This window comes from Desmodus rotundus, chromosome 4 (genome assembly GCF_022682495.2).
Source record: "Desmodus rotundus isolate HL8 chromosome 4, HLdesRot8A.1, whole genome shotgun sequence".
Classification (NCBI taxonomy): domain Eukaryota; kingdom Metazoa; phylum Chordata; class Mammalia; order Chiroptera; family Phyllostomidae; genus Desmodus; species Desmodus rotundus.
The window spans coordinates 94,295,974-94,316,717 of record NC_071390.1 but is presented as its reverse complement, the minus strand read 5'-3'; the positions used below and the strand labels follow the sequence as shown (position 1 = coordinate 94,316,717).

At 36.6% G+C, this 20,744-nt stretch overlaps 1 protein-coding gene and 1 non-coding gene across 3 annotated transcripts in view; both read left to right on the top strand.

Annotated features, from left to right (window-relative positions):
• Nucleotides 1-20,744, top strand: part of EMCN (endomucin) — a 93,665-nt gene that overhangs the window by 56,863 nt on the left and 16,058 nt on the right. The window contains exons 5-7 of one of the 2 annotated variants that reach the window (XM_024574910.3): nucleotides 4,985-5,023; nucleotides 19,142-19,234; nucleotides 19,658-19,708. In XM_024574910.3, the coding sequence (XP_024430678.2) occupies nucleotides 4,985-5,023; nucleotides 19,142-19,234; nucleotides 19,658-19,708 (183 nt within the window). The remainder of the gene's footprint in view (nucleotides 1-4,984; nucleotides 5,024-19,141; nucleotides 19,235-19,657; nucleotides 19,709-20,744) is intronic. The other variant, XM_045183791.2, reaches the window with a different exon arrangement.
• LOC112317883 (U1 spliceosomal RNA) lies at nucleotides 1,081-1,242 on the top strand. The gene has a single exon (XR_002976145.2). It is a non-coding gene; the product is annotated as a U1 spliceosomal RNA (small nuclear RNA).

Below are 20,744 nucleotides of genomic sequence, written 5' to 3'. Positions count from 1 at the left end.
ACCCAAGCCTGTGATTTTCAAGGCAACATACTGTTCTTAAAATAAAAATTGTGCATTCTAACTATGCTAAGAGAAACTTGGCTTATTGGTTGTGAATAATGATTCTGAAGTCATATTGCTTAGGGTCAAATAATGGTACAATCATTTATTTACTAAACTTCTCTGTGCTTCAGTTTTCTCATTCATAAAATAGTTTATGATAATATTACACCCTTATCAGATTCCTGTGAATATTAAAAGAGATAAAACATATAAAGCTTAAAACAATATATGGTAAGTAAACACAGCAAATTTTAGTTATTATTTTATTAATACGTGTCCTTGCAAAGCCGGGCAATGCTAGTATTGATGATACCAGTTCCATAAATAAGAAAACAGGTGAAGATTACATACCTTGGCAGGAGTTAAATTAAAAAAATGAAATCCAAACTCTGCTTCTCTTGCCTCAAACTCCATTTCTCTTGCCTCAAACCCCATAAACTTTACTATATCACAGTTATTTTTATTACAGATACTTCATGTAAAGTATCTAAAGGAAGTAGAAAACAACTAGCTTTTAATTGGGTGTATCATATGCGTGACAGGTAGGGGTTCAATAAATACAGCACAAGAGAGTGACTGAGTGACTGGCTGAGAGAATGTAAACCTGCAATGCTAACCAGGGTGCTTTTCTCCATGTTGCCCACCACTCCGGATTTACTCGTGACTTCCTGTGTGTATGTGTTTCCTGCCTCCTCATTAGTATGGTCCTTATTTCTCCTTCCCCTTGCCCTTGTTCCAATTTCTTATTCAAATTCTATACATACCTCAGTATTTCCCACAACTTAATGAGGGGTGCCAGATATGTGTACCATCTGCTCTATTATTTATTTAGTACTTTCTTTAAATTGATGCACTTTTTATTCGTAAATTTGTTTGAAAAGGAAACCATCATAAATGAAAAACCAGTTTCAGTTGGCTTAAGCAGGAGCTATAAAATCACTATGATGTAAGCAAAATAAAATTAAGTTCTAGCTAGATTTTGTTGCTGGCCAAAGGCTCTGAGTTTGAAGCTTGCTTGTCCTTGTTTACAAAAATTAATCAAATACCTGGCAGGGGAGATATCATGATTGTGAAGATGGTTTTCCCAGGGCCAGGCTTATCCCTTGCATTCTGGATGTTCTGGCCCCTGCAATTTCCCCAAATGTAGGACACTCATCTGCATCATTTGTGGTAGTACAGACTGTATTCTCACTTTCTCCTAAAAACAAGAAAAAGAAAGTCAAGGTAAACCCATGATAGTCATTAATGACATATTTGCACTAAACTGAAGTTTTAAAACTTCCTCTTTGAAATAATCAAATACTGGAAGAAAACTAAAAAGAAATAACTTCCTAATTGAGTGTTTCAATGTTATTTAATGCCACTCTCTAGTACCACCTTATAGAATCTCTCACACAGTGCTATGCATCTCGTCCTTTGGAAAACATTAATTTATCTGATCTCCCGGACTCATTATTTCTTTTGTAAATGGCATGATTTATTTATGCAACTTATTTGGGAATATTGTCATAGCATTTCTTATATGCTAGTTAGTTTGTATCATTTCTTGTGAACAGACACAAGATGAATCCTCAAGATAAAGTCTTAGTCACAAGTCATGATTCAGACAAACAAGAGATAATCTCACATACAATGATTCAGTCAATGCCATATATGGAAGAATAATAAGGGAAATTGAATTGTTTATAGTAAATTATTTTAAGCAAATCAGTAAAGAATTATAATAACTGTATATGGTATTTTTTTTAATCTTGGACCTGTTAATGATGTTCTGTGTGTAACTATATACACATCTATATGACCGGAAACACAATATCTTTTGTCAGATAAAAATATTTAGCAAAGTTATTTGTTGTACTGTTTAAGATTTCTGTTTTGAAACCAAATTATTTGACTAAAGCGTAGCTTTAGATTAATGTGAATTAAAGTTTAGCAATTTAGAAGTTCATTTGCATTTCATAAGACTTTAGTTTCATATTGGAAAATCAAACTCAGTGAACAGATTTTAATTGACCAACTACCCTGACTAAGATGTTGGTCTTTGTTAAACATCTAAGTTTCAGAATAGGTTAAAAGGATGCACTACACTCATTTGTTATTTAAATTTAATCACTTCCTCTATAGATCAGATCTTAGCCCTTTCTCAAAACACATGTGTATTATGAAAAGTAGGACTTAATTATATAAGCTTTCTTTTCAAAATAGTTTAGTGAAAGAAAGAGTTGTCAACTTTAGTAAAAGAGGATGGAAATTATAACCAAGAGATCTGAATTATAATCATTGTACTCCCTTGAGAAAGTAGTTTCACTTGTCTCAGAAAATGTTTGCAGATGTGCAAAATAAGAATCTCTCTTGTAGACATCAACAAATAAGATATGAGACTAACCATAAGAGTGCTTTAAAAATGGTAGGTGTGATTATCCAACTAGATATATTAAACAAAGCATTAATTTTCCCTTAAACCTAGGCAGGTATAATTAGTCTTATTTATTACTATAACTATTACTATTATTTTCTATTCTCATTCATTCATTCCATATGTTTTTTTTACCAGAGATCTATAGGGTCCAACAGAAGTAACACCTGCTTGAGTGTGGTTGGTAGGGTACTAATATGGGTGTAATAATTTATACCTTTAATTTGGACATTTTATCTAAAATGTCATATGGTGTTCTTGAGTGTGATATTGTTATGTTACAGAATTACATGCTTATGGTTTTGTAATAAAAGATTTTGTAATAAAAATGGGGCATTATTTGTGCCGGGCCCTGTATTTTTGCCATATCCTAGTGGTGGACACTGTAACTGTTGTAAAACAAGTAATCTTGGATGGAGCTAGAGAGTATTACGCTAAGTGAAATAAGGCAGGCAGAGAAAGACAAATATAGTATGATTTCACTTATATACGGAATCTAAAAAACAAAACAAATGAACAAACAAAATAAAACAGAAACAGATGCATAGAAACAGAACAAACTGATGGTTTCAGAAGGGCCTGGGGTGGGGCATAGGTAGAATGGTGAAGGGGTGAAAATGTTTGGTTATAAAGTAAGTAAGTTATAGGTTATAATAGGGAATAGAGTTGATAATGTCGTAATAATTTTTGTTACTAGATATAACATGGTGATCACATTCCAATGCATGTAAATGCCAAATCACTATGTTGCACACTGAAAACTAACATAATATTACATATCAACTATACTTTCATTTTTTAAATGAAAAAAGAAATTTCTGTGTCATGGACTTTACATTCTGACAGCAAAATTAAAAAAAATAAAGTATATGTCACTGTTAGTAATGTAAGTACTATTGAGCAAATGAAGCAGATTGGTGGGCTAGTACGAAGGGAAATGAAGATACAACTTTAGTTAAGGTGGTTGGAGGAGGCTTATTTGAGTGGTGATATCTAAGCAGAGTCATTAAAGGTAGAAGGAAGCTGATGTCAGCTTGAGAGAACAACACTGAGGCATAGAAAAGCAGAGAAGATATGATCTCACCTTTAACTGGAACATAATCAACAAAAGAAAAAGCAAACAAAATATAACGAGAGACGTTGAAATTAAGAACAATCTAACAATAACCTGAGGGGAGGAGGGAGTGTTTTCCAGAACTACTATAAAGGACATTTGGACAAAACCAAGGGGGAGGGTGGAAGCAAGGGAGGGAGGTGGGTTTGACTGGGGTGGAGGAGAGTGGTCTGGGGAAAATGCAGACAACTATAATTGAACAACAATGAAATAATTTTTTTTAAAAAAAAGCAGAGAAGACTGAGGCAGGAAGAGCCCCCTGACTTTGATCTAAACAGGGGTTGACTTGCTGATGATGAATTGAGCAACAAGGCAGGGACTACTTCCTGTAAAGACTTGCCTGCCATAAGAATAGGGAACTAATGAAGCAGCCAAGTTTAAATTTAAAAAGATTTTTTTAGATGGCTATTATTATAGCTACCAAGGGGAGAGATATGAGTTCCAGAGGAATAGTAGGCAATTAAGTGATAAGAAATATTTGGAATATATTTTGAATCTAGAGCTGATGGAGGTGAGAAGTAGAAGAGAATCATGAATGGCCACTCCATTTGGCATTGTGCAACTGGGGGACAGTTGAGCTATGCACTGAACCGGGAAGGCAGGGGGAAAAGCAAATTTAAGGATACCAGTCAAGTGAACGTGCCAAGGAGGCAAATGGGTATGCTAAACACTAATTATTGGGCTCCTATTTGTTTCAAAAATATTTTCCGTATTTTCCACATGGCAACTATTGCTCATAGTGAGTATACTCAAAGTTATTGAAATGAATTTTGATCATGATTATCTCAAGCAATTTGACTTGTAGAAAGCTCTTCTGGACTGTATCTACTTTAAAGGAGTCCCTAAGTTTCAAAGATATCTGTCCGAACCTTCCTGGATTTTCCTCAGGGCAGGAGATGCGTCATATCCTATTTGGCATACAACATATAGAGCATCCACCGAAGGATCTGTAGTTGTCTACGTTATCTTGGTGTATTCAAGATGTGAGTTTGTCCCACATGCTCTAAAGCAGGATTCAGCAAATTGTGGCTTGCAGGCCAAATCCAGCCCTCACCTGTTTTCCTCAGTAGAGTGTCATTGGCCCACAGACGCACCTATACTTCAGGTATGTGTGGCTGCATTCACACTCCAGCACTCAAGTTGAGTAGTTGCAACAGAGGCTTATGGCCCACAAGTCTGAAATATTTACTATTTGGCCCTTTAAATAAAAGTTGTCTGACCCTTGCTGCAAAGTATCTTTTAATCATGAGGCCTCGTGATTTTATTATTTAAGGGAAAGTGATTCATAGACGACCTAAGCTCTATATTCATTTGCCATCTAAAATAATTACAAGAATAGATCTGATATGCAGATTTTAGATTAAATGATATTCAGCATTTAATTTCAGTGATTTTTTTTCTTTCCTTTAAAGCTAAGAATTCGAGTTCAATCAACACAACACAAATATCAGGTAAGTTAAGGTTTTATCCTTTGAGGATGTTCATGTGTAAAATCCCCAAAATGAGACAAAGTAGATCAACCAGTTAGAGGGCAGGGTGAGATAGTACAGGGAAAACATTACATAGCAACTAAGATGTTTAAGAGACCTTGTATTTAAAAATAAATGCAGACCAGGAAACATGCAAGGTTGTGCCTGAATATTCTGTGGTTTTAATGAGTGAAACCAGCCCTGGTACATGGATGAGGCATGTGGAATTGTCCTCTGACCAGAACCTGCTGTCTTGGGTCTGTTTCTATGGTTGGCATACCCTCTCGCAGAAGTATAGTGAGTGTATGAGCTGTCTTCTCTGTGTTTCCAAACAAAGCCTGTCCTGGCATCCAAAGAGATGATGTCAATAAACCATAGTTAACTGCCTAAAATATTGTCACTTCAAATTGCTCGTTTTGCCATCCTTAGTTTTAAACTGAACACATTTTGGATGATGGAGCAATAGGAACTGAAAGAGATCATTGGGTAGGGGAAGATGGTCACATTAAATCTTCCTCTTGTTTTGAAATCAGCATTATTTGGACAATTCTTATCTTTCTACATCCTACCTGGTACTTTAATAAATGACAAATCTCTTAGGTTCTCAATCCTCATGACCTTCAGTATTTATAAAATGAGAAATATGTGAAACAAAAATAGAAGATTGTGTAACTTTTTAGATAAGGGAAAAATAAGGCTATGAAAATTTCGAGTGAATCTATTAACATTTTCACAACAAATGTTCAAAATAATCATCAGTCTAAATTCTATTTTTTGTGTTTGAAGGCTTCAAAACTGAATTGATTATGCTTTTAACTTTTAAGTATTTATCTTCTACATAATATATCTCATGAATGAAGTTATTTTTATTAATTCTCTGTATTTCATCTCCTCACCACATTTTTCCTCTAATTTCCACCTACATAGTCTGGAAATGCACTCAAAAGAGAAACTGGGAAAAACAAAGCAAAACAAAACACAAAAACAGTACATCCAGGCAAAAAGGGCCCTTTGCTTTGGCTGATGCTGCACAGGTTCTGGAGAAGTTCTTCCCCTCTGCTTAATGGATTGGTTATCCTGGAGAAGCCGCAGATGGGGAAATAGGAAGCTGCCAAAATCTTCAGCTCATTTTAAGGAGGGATGAAGCAGGCTTTATTTTGTTTAGAAAAGTTGAATTTACAAAATTCTGTCTTTAAATATAATTTATTTTTAAATGTAATGAAAAGCCCATTTAGATTTTAATTTTGAGTTATGGAAACTAGTTCTCCTAAAACAGTTAATAAAATGAGCCAATGATTTGAATAGTGGACTAAAAGGAAAAATGAGACTGATTTTTAAAACACAAGGAAAGTCAGGCTCAAGTTGCAGATATATGTTGTGGCTAAAGACTAAATCAAGATTCATTAAAAAAATAATATTTATTAACAACATATTCATTATACCTCTGTTAACAACTGCAACTATGTTTGTTTATTTAAAATATTGTTATATATGTTTATCAAAGATGTTCAAATATCAAATTTGTGAAATATTCACCTGTAAGATCAAGTATAAGAATCTCTTTTTCTTTTAATATATTTTATTGACCATGCTATTACAGTTGCCCTATTTCCCCCCTCTATTCCCCTGTACCCTGCACACCCCTTCCCACCTGAATTCCCTCCCTTTAGTTCATGTCCATGGTTTGTACATATAAGTTCTTTGGCTTCTACATTTCCTATACTACTATTAACCTCCCCTATCTATTTTCTCCCTACCATTTATGCTACTTATTCTCTGTACCTTTTCCCCTTCTTCCCCCTCCAACTCCCCCGCTGATAACCCTCCGTGTGATCTCCATTTCTGTGATTCTGTTCCTGTTCTAGTTGTTTGCTTAGTTTGATTTTGTATTTTTTTTAGGTTTGGTTGTTAATAGCTGTGAGTTTGTTAACATTTTACTGTTCATATTTTTGATCTTCTTTTTCTTAGATAAGCCCCTTTAACATTACATATAATAAGGGATTGATGATGATGAACTCCTTCAACTTGACCTTATCTGGGAAGCACTTTATCTGCCCTCCCATTCTAAATGACAGCTTTGCTGGATAGAGTAATCTTGGATGTAGGTCTTTGCCTTTCATGACTTGGAATACCTCTTTCCAGCCCTCTGGCCTGTAAGGTTTCTTTTGAGAAAGCAGCTGGTGGTCTTATGGGAACTCCTTTGTAGGTAACTGTCTCCTTTTCTCTTGCTGTTTTAAGATTCTCTCCTTATCTTTAATCTTGGCTAATGTAATTGTGATGTGCGTTGGTGTGTTCTTTCTTGGGTCCAACTTCTTTGGGACTCTCTGAGCTTCCTGGACTTCCTGGAAGTCTATTTCCTTTGCCAGATTGGGGAAGCTTTCCTTCATTAGTTTTTTTTTAAGTAAGATTTCAATTTCTTTCTCTTCCTCTTTTTCTTCTGGTACTCCTATTATTCAGATATTGAAACATTTAAAGATGTCCTGGAGGTTCCTTAGACTCTCCTCATTGTTTTGAATTCTTGTTTCTTAATTCTTTTCTGGTTGAATGTTTTTTTCTTCCTTCTGGTCCCAACTGTTGATTTGAGTCCCTGTTTCCTTCCCATCACTGTTGGTTCCCTGTACATTTTCCTTTATTTCACTTTTCATAGCCTTCACTTTTTCCTCCATTTTGCGACCATATTCAACCAATTCTGTGAGCATCCTGATTACCAGTGTTTTGAACTGTGCATCTGATAGGTTGGCTATCTCTGTCACTTAGGTGTATTTTTTCTGGAGCTTTGATCTATTCTTTCATTTGGACCATTTTTTTTGGTCTGGGCAGCCTGTTATGTAAAGGGGCGGAGCCTTAAGTGTTCACTAGGGTGGGGCAACCCACATCGCTGTTTTGCTGTATGTGGGGGAGGGGTCCGAGAGGGAACAGCGCCACTTACTCCGCTCTCTGTCCATTTTTAGTCACTTCCCCTGCTACCCACAAACAAATTGGGCCCTTGTGGTGCTGATTCCCGGGTGGGTGGGTTTGTGTATGTTCTAGGACCCTGTTGGTCTCTCCAATGGACTCTCCTGTGAGGCTGGGAGTTTCTCCCATTGCTGCCTCAACTCCCACAGGTGTTTTCAGTCAGAGGTTTTGAGGCTTTACTTTCCCCTACTGGAGTCCTGGGTCGAAAGGTCTATCTCACTCCCCAGTTGTTCCTCCCAGTTTATCTGCACACGAATGTGGGGCTTCCCAGTCCACAACCCACTGCCTCACCAGGTCTGCCAGCCACTGCCTTGCCTGCCAGCTGTTGCCTTGCTCCACCTGGCTACCTATCTCTGCCCCTCCTACCAGTCTGGATGAATGTTTCTTCTTTAACTCCTTGGTTGTCGCACTTCCATACAATTCAATTTTCTGGCAGTTCTGGTTGTTTTTTGTTTTTAAATTTGTTATCCTTCTTTTGGTTGTGCAAGGAGGCACAGTGTGTCTACCTATGCCTCCATCTTGGCCAGAAGTCCAAGGATCTCAAAATAATTAGTATTTCTGTATTTGGGTAGAAGCTGAGGTAGAATTCCAGCCTACAGAAATATCAATACTGCTTCTTTTTTTTTAATAAATATGAGCTAGTATGAATGTGTTTGACTAGATCATACATATTTCTCATGTTTGACATTTTGCATATGCATACAGCTTTAATTTTCTTGAAAAGTGATGTTTTTACCACCCACTTCAATAACTATTAGTAAGGGTCTAGAAGCTGATGATTGTTTTATAAAGGATCTTTTTTGACAATCCAAAATAAGTAAGGTAACTGCATATAAAGTGTAAATTATAAGAAATTATACATAGGTGTGATGTTTAATATTACATAAAAACATAAAAGAAAGGTAGTTGTATGGAAATGATTGATACAGATCTGAAGACATATCCATTCATTCCATTCAGTAGTATGCAGTACATAGCTGTAGTTAACGATGCTAAGCATAAGGTAATGTGCTCCATGTCTAAAGCACGTATAAAACTTTAGCTGCCCACTTTAACAGATCTGGAAAGACGTCAAATTTAGGATGATATCCTATTAAATATACAGAATAGTATGTCCCACTAACTGTGGATTAATCGTAACCATCACTAACTGAGGCACTCAATGATATGAAGCCTTTCCTTAAGTGTTCCCAGGGGAGACTTGTCGGCATCATAAATAATTATAAAACTGTAGTAGTTGTGTGGGTATAAAATGATAGAAAAGTTTCAGATAAACTTATGTTAAGATTGGTGGAGGTAAAGATTTTTTTCCCTTTAGCTGGGGTTATGTTGTTCATTATGTATGCAGAAAGCAGTTTAAGAAAGATGAAGAATGAGTTTATGAAAGAAGTGACCTTTTAGCTGCCAGATTATTCTGCCTACTCATTTTTCTAACTGAGCTCGTGAGGGGATGGAAATACCTACTACAAAGTGATGAAAGGCTGTTTACTCCCTAGAGATATATGCAGACATCATGTGGCATGTGGCCATTACAAGTTTAAGCAAAGATGAAATTCACTTTTCTTTAGCATTATCATTTTTTCACAGACTTCTCCTTGTAAATGAACCTCTTTATTTCTTTGATAAGAGAGCTCAGCTCTGGGAGAGAAAAAAAATGGATATACCATGCCTCAGTGAATTAGGAAAGGAATAAACCACTTACCATTAATTTTCTAGAAAATACAACTTGCCTATTAGGGTTCTCCAGAAAAACAGAACAAATAGGATAGATAGATAGATGATAGATAGATGACAGGAAGGAAGGAAAGAAGGAAGGAAGGAAGGAAAGAAGGAAGGAAGGAAGGGAAAATACAGATAGATACAGATAGATTTATTATAAGGAATTGGATCATGCACTGCAGAGGCTAAAAAGTCCCAAGGTCTGCAGTAGGCAAGTTGGAGGCCTGTAGACTGAGGAAAGTTGATGGTATCATTCCAAAGCCTCTTTGTACTGGTACCCAGGAGAGCCAATAGTCCCAGTCTGAAAGTCAGCAGGCTTGATGATCAAGATGCTCAAATAACTCATAGAGTATGGCAACAACATAACAGAAGAAATGAAGGTTACACTAAGTGAAATAAATAAAAATCTATAGGGAACCAACAGTGAAGGGGAGGAAGCTGGGATTCAAGTTAATGATTTGGAACATAAGGGCGAAATAAGCATTCGACCAGAACAGCAAAAAGAAATAATAATAATAAAAAGAGATAGTATAAGAATCCTCTGGGAATTCTCCAAAAGTACCAACATCCAAATCATAGGGGTGCCAGAAGGAGAAGAGGGAGACGAAGAAACTGAAAACTTATTTGAAAAATAACGAAAGAAAACTTATCTAATTTGATGAAGGAAATAGATGTACAAGTCCAGGAAGCATAGAGTCCCAAACAAGTTGGACCCAAAGCAGACCACACCAAGACACATCATAATGACGTTACCCAAGATTAAAGATAAGGAGTACCCGAGATTAAAGATAAGGAGAGAATCTTAAAAGCAGCAAGAGAAAAGAAGAGAGTTACCTACAAAGGAGTTCCCATAAGACTATCAGCTGATTTCTCAAAAGAAACTTTGCAGGCAAGAAGGGACTGGCAAGAAGTATTCAAAGTCATGAAAGGCAAGGACCTACATCCAAGATTACTCTGTCCAGTAGAGCTATCATTTAGAATGGAGGGGCAGATAAAATGCTTCCCAGACAAGGTAAAGCTAAAGGTAAAGCATTGGTTCATCAACACCAAGCCATTATTACATGAAATATTAAAGGGACTTACTGAAGAAAAAGATTAAAACAATGAACTTTAAGGATTATATTTATTTACTTATTTATTTTTAGAGAGGGAAAGGGAGGGAGAAAGAGGGAGAGAAACATCAATGTGTGATTGCCTCTGGAGTGCCCCCTACTGGGGACCTGGCCCACAACCCAGGCATGTGCCCTGACTGGGAATAAATCAACAACCCTTTGGTTCACAGTCCAGTGTTCAATCTACTGAGCCACACAGCCAGGGTCAAAACTATGAACTTTAAAATGGCAACAAATTCACCACTATCAACACTAAATGTAAAAAACAAACTAACTAACTAAGCAAACAACCAGAACAGGAACAGAATCATAGATAAACAACCAGAACATAGAACAGAATCATTTGGAGGGTTATCATCTGGGAGGAAAAAGGAGGAGGAATGGGGGAAAGGTACAGGGATACATAAACATAATTGGTAGGTACAAAATAGACAGGGGGATACTAAGTATGGTATAGGAAATGGAGAAGCCAAAGAACTTGTATGCACAATACATGGACATGAACTAAGCAGGGGGTGGGGGCAGGTATTGCAGGAGGGAAGGGGGTACCAGGCAGTGATGGCAAAGAGGGAAAATTTGGAACAACTGTAATAGCATAATCAATAAAATATACTTAAAAAAAATAAAGAGTCAGTATTTCAGTTTGAACCAAGAGGCAGAAAAGACTGATGACCCAACTCAAGGCAGTCAGGCAGGGAGAGTTCCTTTGTGATCAATGGAGGGTCGGAATTTTTTTTCTATTCAGGGCTTCAGTCAATTAGATGAGAACAACCCATATTGGAGGGGAATCTGCTTTACTCAGCCATTGATTCAGAGGTTAATGTCATCTAAAAACACACTCACAGATACACTTAGAATAACGTTTGACCAAGTATCTGATCATCCCTTGGCCAAGTCAAGTTGACACGTGAAATTAATCATTACAACAGTATTCCAGTAGTGACCAGCACAACTTGGGAAGGATCTCATTGTACCCATTTTCTTCACTTTCCTTCGCTGTATTTTAGAAGCCCTATTGCCTGTAGACATTAAGTTTGATGGAAAATCAGAAACCAGAACAGATATAAAAAGTACCACCCATCCTGATCAATGGCCTTTGAAAAGGAGAACACTTTGTCCTATTACATTCACTGTGCTTAACATCCTATGTGCTGCCTAGAGATTGGTTGCTGGTTTCCAGGAATTCATATAACACCAAGTATGAATCATTATATACATAAGATTGTTTATCTGAGTATTCTAATTTTGAATGACAGAATCTTGACACTATTATTCAGTTAAGATCTACTCAAGCTGAAAATACACATATACCAAAGCAATACCTAGTGGTGTATATTTTTTTAACTTGTAAATTTTATGATGCTTGAAAGATTAGTTGGGAATAAAAGAACTCACTTATACAATGAGAAGTATATCAATATTTATGTGGTAGGGAGGGGCTGCCATAAACGTCCACTTAAAAAATGGTATAAATCTGGGTATGGCTAAGCAGTTTCTCCTCTGGTTCTGGGATCTGCTGTGTCTCTGAAACATTCTGCACTGACCTTGTGCCTCTCTAGTCCACACTGAGAGGCCACAAAATCTCAGTCTCAACCTACCAGCATTCATTTTATGAGCCAGCATTTTTCTATGGTATTATTGCAGGTGTGTGCTCCTCCAATAAACTCTACAACATGTTTTATTTCAACACATTAAGAATAATTCTGTCTCCTTGCATGCATCTGCATGGTCCAGGTTGGCCTATTGAAGGGAGGAAGGATGATTCAATTTGTCTTAAAGGAAAAAATACATTCCTGACAAGAGCCTAAACTGAAATAGATTGTATTTCATGTAACAAAACTACCGGGTGTGAATTTATAACATTCCTACTGAAATACAGCAGCTTTGGCAGCACTGAGTTGTGGCTGACTACACAGAGCTAGGGCCTGCATTCAAATCCTGGCTCTGCCACCTACTTGCTTTGTGACCTTGGGCAAATTAAGTTAATCTCTCTAGGTTTCAGTTTCCACTTTGTACAATGCAAACATTAATAATTCTATAATTGAGTGAGTTAATATTTGTAAAACACTTCAAATAATGTCTGGCACATAGTGTCCAGGGCTTGAAGACCAAATCTTTCTAAATATTGTTATGTCCATCATCATTTGGATTGCTTACGTTCATGCTCTCAGAAAGCGTATTGCACAGGTACAGTTAAGTGTTGAAAAGCTGCTCAGTGTTTTCAGGTCACACTATTCAAATTGTGAGTCTGCATGTTGGGGGAGGGTTTAATGCAACTACATTCTAAACCTTTCAGAATGCACACAAAAAAACTTAATTGATCATTAATGATGATGCCCCTAACAAGTAAGATAACTCATTTCAAATGTGTTGGCTACATGGTGTAATGGAAAGGAAACAAAAAGGGTTTTGAGTCATACTTGGCTTATGGTTTAGCTCTTCCACTATTGTCAGATGTGTTACCTTCTTTGTGAGCTACAGTGTCCAGTGTCTCTTATCTTTAAAGCACAGGATTCAAATGTTTAAGAATAAGGTGAATTAGCACATATGGAAATAATTAGCACAGTGCCTCATTCATTCTTTGTATATTATTCATAAATTTATGTAAATTAATACCTAGTCATATTCAAATCACAAAAGAAAAATACATCCTCTTTCTTCAACATACATTTCTATGGGCTAATTCAAAGTAAATGAATCTTTATTCACAGTTTTTACTGGGTTAGAGGACACTATTACCTAAGGTTAGTCACGTTGATGGCCCAGAGTACAGTAAAAGAAATTGGAGATAAAACCTTTTTCTTGCATTGCGTTAAGAATACAACTATGTAAGAAAGGTAAGGTCTGATGAGGGCAGAAATCAGTTCTCATCATGTGAAGGCAGAAAGCTTCCCCTTTGATATTTTACCCATTAAGTAGACAGGTCTGCCGTCACGTGCAAATGCATTCCAGCTGTGACAAAATCGGCATTGAAAAGAAGCCTGACAGGAATCTAAAATGTTAAAGACAAAAGAGACTTCAGGGGTTACATCAGCCCATTCTCTACTCAGAACACAGATACCAAACACGCTCGCAGCATTTATTGTCTGTAACACTTATGTGCCATTTATTTATAATAAACCATTTTCCTCCATGATAGCAAAAGCCCAGGGCAGACCATGCTTTTTTTCCCTGAGTGTCAAGGTGCTCAGACTCAATTCTTTTGGCAGTGCCAGCAACTACGTTAACTCTTAGAAGGAACCTGTCTGTTTCTTCAACTTGCATTTGTTCCGATTTCCTATTTCTATTGTATTCATTTTACAATATATATCATTGCTTAAGTTCCTCAAATCCTTCTCGATAAGAGTTAATTTTTCAGTAAGAGTCAATAAACAATAACATAGTCTCTCCTATTTTGATCCCTGACATGCTGTGTAGTTTTACTCTTTTTCTCTTTACATCTATCAATTTTGGGCTGTGCTGGAAGTCCTTAATCTCTTGTACTCTGTTGTATTTCCTTCCACATCTACTGTTGAGCCCACAGTATGTATCTATCCTTTTCTGTTATTGCAAAATGAATGTAAAAACTAATAATGCAGTACTTTTAAATATGTAACAAACCTAATGCTAAGATTGAAAAGGCCATCTCATTAATACACTTAGTCTTCAACACCATTCACCTTTGCTGCCAAAAGTTTATGCATTTAGCAAAGACTTGTGCAGACCCTACTTCTGGACACTGTTCTAACATTTGGAAACATCAGTGAGCAAAATAAATATCCTTGCCCTAAATAATTTTTTTATTTTGGTAGGGCAGAAAAACTATAATCAATAAATATATTAATTAACTAAACTACATAGTAAGGTGGAAGGTGATAAGTGCTATGAGAAAGAGAAGGTGCAGAGTCATTTAGGAAGGAGAGATCATGAGTTCTGGAGAGGTACAGTTTGCGTACTTAAAAAAGTGGTCAGGGAAGCGCCCCTAAAAAGATCTGTGTAAATACAAGAAACAAGCAACCCAATAGCTGGGGGAAGAGTATCCCAGTAGAGAAAGAACTTGAAGAGATGTCTGGTATGTTTAAGAAACTGCACCAAATACATGGGCAGGGGGCAGGCAGGGGATTGCCTGGGCATATTACCCACGGTTTCATGGGCTATTGCAAGAACTTTGGCTCTCTCTATAATCATGGAATGGAAAAATATTGGAGGTTTTGAACAGAAGGGTGACACGATCGGACTCATGTTCCATACATATAGCTGTGAGATCTGAGGAAAGACCATCGGGTGAAGCAGGAATACCTTTTGCAAATTTTCCAAGAGCCAGATGATGTTAGCTTAGACTGAGGTTGTGTAAGGGTAGAAGGCATGAAATATTCAAATTCTGGATAAATTTTGAAGGTGCATTCAATAGCTATTCTTGATTATGTGTGGGGTAGGATGAAAGAGATGAGTCAGAATAATTCTGAGGTCTTTGGGCTGAGCAGTTGAAAGGGATGATTGCCATCAGCTAAGATGAGATGGCTGCAGATAAAGAAGAGGTCCAAGTTTGACATGTTGAGTTTAGATTGTTATTTTTTTCTGAGTGAGCATCTGGACTTATGAAGTTAGAGTCTAGGACATAGGTCTGGGCTGGAAATATAAATTTGGGGATCGCTGGCATTAGTGTTGTATTTAAACCTTGAAATTGAATTTGATCACGGAAGAAAATAGTGTAGTTAGAGATGAGAAGTAAGGACTAAGTCCTGGGACTGCCAAAACTGTGAGTCAGAGAGAAAAGAGACCAAAGAGGCCAAGAAGAAGTAGGCCATAAGGTAGGGGAAAAAGAAATAGAATGTGCTTTACCAGAAGCCACATGAAGAAAATGTTTTAAGAAGAAGTACATGATTTAGTTTCAAATACTGAGAAGTTCTTTTTAAAAATGGAACAGGAATCCATCAAATTACAGTTAGAGACCAGTTTCAACTATTTATAAATAATTCAAAACAATTAATCATCATTCAATTCAATTGAATTTAGCCCCTCAGACACATTGAATGTACACATATCAATAAAAAGTGTAGAACACATAAGGGAAATAAAAATAGAATATAGTCTTACTTTCTTTTTCACATTAGATTGATTTTTCTTCTACTATATCTCACTCTTATCTGCCATTAGCTACTGTATTATATGACTTCCTCTAAAGAAGGTTCCAGAAGACCATCAGGGACTCTTCCAGTCCAAGTCTCTCCTCAGAAGAGTTCATGGCTTCCAGGAGCAGCCTGCTTTTACATTCTTGCCAGGCTCAATTATTGGTTGAGAGCAGCCTGGGGAAGGCATGGCTTCAGCCCAAACACAGGGATGGAAGCTAGAGAGCAGGTGGGGGATGTTGGTCAATTACACTCTCCATAGTGTCCATTCTGTGAAATGCATTTTCATAGCTGATACAGGTGCCTGGGGACATCAGCAAGGTCTCTGTCTTTAAAACTCCCAAAGATTTATCTAGTAATTGGTTTACAGCAAGGGCCCAATATGTGCCACTGTCAGACACCAATAGGATTCAGTTTGCATACATATTATTATAGCAGTCTTGGTTCTGAAGGTCTCTTCATTTCAATAAACTTTGTTCTGAGGGTCTCTGCCTCAAACAGCCAGCTGCAAGTTCTGGCCTGAAGTTCGCAAACTGGATTTAAATCATGACACAAAATGTCAGCAACTGAATAATCATTCCAATCACCAAAAGTCAGAGTTCTAGAGCAAACCCAAGTCATCAAAGAGTACCACCCACTTCCTTTTCTCTTGTTCCTGACTAGAGCAAAAAAGCAGTTGAAAACATGGAGATTTCTTAAGAGTCTATTTCATGTATTATACACTTAAAATTTTGGAGAAAATTAGACACATGGACTTTGGTTGAAAAGTACAACTCTCTAGAGGCCTAATTATAAAATAATAACAACATTATAATATAATACATTAATAAAATATAAGTTAAAATATATAATTTTATAACATATATAATATAAAATATTAGTATCAAGTACTTTTCTAAGCAATTTAAATTATTTTTACTCATTTAATTTTCACAATACTGTGATGTGGAATTATTATAATCACCATTTGTAGATGTAAAAACTCAGACAAAAAGCTGTTAAGTGACTTGCCAAAGATTCCACAGCAAATAAATGCAAGAATCAGATTTGAAACCAGGTACTCAGTCTTCAGAATTATGCTCTTAACCATCTATTATACCTCTCTTGTACCTCCTCTGTCAATACTACTTTAGTAGTGATGTAGGATAACAGAATATCAACAAAACCTGTAGAGATCGTTAGCTCTGAACACATTGTGGTTCCCACTCTCTTAGTCACAGAATGAATCCCGTTAGGCTCACAATTGATGAATTCAGCCAAGACCCATAATTTCATTAATATGACCATGAGTTAACTTCCATTCATGTAGCATGACCAGTATTTAAAAAATAAAATCAATCTCTTTTATTTATCAAATAAAAGAGAATAGAAAACATCAGAAGGCATTACATGTAATAGAGGTAAGTTGTGTGTATGTATGTGTGTGTTTGCATGTGTGTGTACTGGACTGAGAAATGATTTACTAACTGAAGGTTGAGTTTAAAAGAAAAACAAAAAAAATTTAAGTTTTTGTTCAGGGGTCCAAGGAATTCTCCTTTTAAGAAAAATTGATTCTATTGCCTACCTATAGAACATTATTGATAATAGTTGACACTGGGTCATCAACACAACTTAAATAGGAAAATTGGAGTTTCATCTGAACCAGATAGATTATACTCAGAACTGTAGCTGCCACTTAACCTGTCTATGAGAATATAATAACCTAGGGTCCTTGAAAATTAACCCTTGGAAAATTCCAGATGGATTAATGCCATTGGTTATTTAATCAACCATCTCTTTCTCTACCAAAACAACTGAAAGGTCATTCATTCTTATTAAAACACTTGACACTGAAAAAAGCAACTAAAGGTACCAAGGTTTCAGCTGGATCCCACTTTTATGTAGCACTCCTTTTTCAGCCCGCTTAGTGCACTAGCCTGACATTTTCCTTTGTTCTTATGCGCATATATCTCACTTCCTCTCACAAGTCTCTTGCATGGCAAGAGCAGTACAGACTCTAAACGTTATTCTTCCCCCACAGATGTCAAAAACGCATGAGCATGCAACACATGCTGGGCTGTGGGTAGCGCAGAAGGAAAGATCCAAGACAGTCCATAGACAATATCAGTTTCTTTGAGGCAATTATATATGGCCTCAACACTCCGCAAGGAGCCACAATCAGAAGAGATGCCTCTTTAGTCCATCCAGGCTGTCAGCTACATTTTCCTGCACAACCAGTGTGCTCAGAGCTCCACGTGGGATATGGTGGGAGTGGTGGCCTTCCCATTCCAGGAACTTGCAATGCAGTGGAGAGATGAGGTAAACAGTTGTGATAAAAAAAAAGATACCACTTCATACAAAAGAAAAAGAGAATGATTTTTCAAAAATTTTCTAAATACCAATTTCATTTTATACCAAAGTTACAAGAATAAGTGCTATATTCTTATAAAACATTTGATTATGTATATTTCTTTGAAATTCTTTGAGATTTCTGGATTTTGAATAATATATTTTTATTTATTTTGTGTTTCAGTCCTTCTGACTAAAAAAGATGGCAAATGTTGACTTACACAAACAAAAATAATTATAATAAGTTTAATTTACATTTTCCTTGGAAAAAAAGATCATGGATAGTAGTGGAAACCAAGCAGCAGCTTCTCTAGATAAGACACATAAATTTCCTTCTGTGCCTGCTGAGCTTTAAGGATGAAAATGAAAGCATATTTTTATTTTTCCCCAATCCTTTTAACTGTAGCCTCCACTGCAATTTTTCTCTTCAACCACTAAGAAACACTATGGAAATGAAGAGAAATGAAGTCCTGTGTATTTATGTTCACTTAAGGATGGGCGATGGGAAAAGATCACTATCACCCAAAGTTATTATACCTGAAATGTGATTAATGCTTTTGCATGGATTTTCATCCCAGAAGAATCTCATGCAGCGGCTGATACAGACCATAGCCTAAGATGAGAGATGTGCCCAGGTTTTCTGGGCAGTTCTTGAGAACATAATACTGATACCCAGGTTTTGTGATTCTGAATTTAATCATCATTACAGGAGTAATAGATGAACTTAGGATTTAAGTACAATTATATGTACCCTATTATTCAACAAGAAACAGTTTTCACTGATGTTCAGAGATGCAAAGTGTTTGAATCTGCAAAGAAATGCAATAAGAAGATTGATACTATAATCTGACTCTGGATTTCTGATTTTTTTCTTACAGTTAGCACTCCACAACCAGATGCCTCAACTTCTAAAACTAGTATATCACTCTTAGTATCAACAACACTTCCAGAAAACACCTCGTCATCTCAAGGTATGACTTCTGTGTGCCTGACTAGAAACTCGCTTTGTTTAACTTCTTCTCACCAAGAAAACTCTATCGTTTTTTTTAAAACAAGCTTTATTAGCTTATAATTGATATTCAAAAATGCACATCCACAAAAGCGGGGACACAAGGACACTGTTGGAGGTGACATATCCTACTACTTGATTGTGGTGGTGGTGTCATGGATGTATGTCCCAACTCATCAGATTGTATACATTGACTCCCTATCAGTCTTGATTTGCAAAACAGAGTTCTTTCAGAATGAGGTCAAATGTACTTATTTGAAGCATCCTACCTATAGATCACAGAGGCTTACTTCAATGAGGGGTTATGGGAGAATGAGGGGAGGATTGTGAGGATTGGCACACATTACCTGAAAGTAATTTATTTTTTTCTTCCTTAAAATAATAGGCACCCAGAGTGCAAAAAATGCAAGTTCTTCGACCAACCTGTCTCGTTCCAGTGAGTAACGTTCATAACAATAGATATGTGGGATATTTGAATGTTACCAATAAGGGAAGGGATTGGATTATAGATAGACTTTCATCAGCTTTCCTAAACCTGCAATCCCATTATAATCCTATCGAACGGGCCACTTGCTTTGAGAATTTCCTGCTTGTGAGTCTGGTCTTAATGAGCACACCTTTGAGATTATTTTCTTACCTTAGTGCTAAGCAATTACCACCAAATTTCAAGGTGAATTGATAAGACTAATCTCAGATAAGCCAAAGTGCACACAGATCTCCATAAAAATGATTGTTCACCTTTACAAAACTTTGTCTTTATGTTAAAAATGGCCCTTTAATAAATGTTCCATTTTAGCAAAAACAGATGTATGTCATATAACACACAAGGTGGGGCAAAGCCAGTTTACAGTTGTTCATATGGACAGGAGCACAATAGTTGATAAATAATAACACAAGAATAAACTATGTTTCATGTGCTCACAACTGTAAACCTGCTTTTGCCCCACCCTGTATGTGTGTATGCTGGGACTAAATGGGGAATATTCATTCATTTCCCTGGAAATTAAGAGTAAGATGAATATGTATGAAGCTGCAATTCTAAAAGATTATTTTGGGTTTGGGTAAAGCCATCCTGTTCAATAGGACAGCTTTGCCTTTACTGACATGCTGACTCATGTCTCCATTGGGGAGGGCATCTCTCAAGGTCTCATATGAACCCAGAAGAATTTACTTGAAACAAATATTTAATAACAACGGAAGAGTAAACCACCCTACAAATGAATCGGATGACTGTTTTCATTCCCTGATAAACACAGCGAATACATAAGCAAGCAGATAAGAATCCCTAACTAAATGCTAACAATAATTTCTACGTCTCTAGTTATATCGCTAGGACCGTGTTTTCCTTTCATCGCTATTGTTTTAACCTGAGAAATGACTGTCAGAAAAGAAGGCAGATGCTTGAAAAAAGTAAAGCCCTCCTCTTAATAAAAGGAGGAAACACCATAATTGCCCAGATATATACTTAGGTA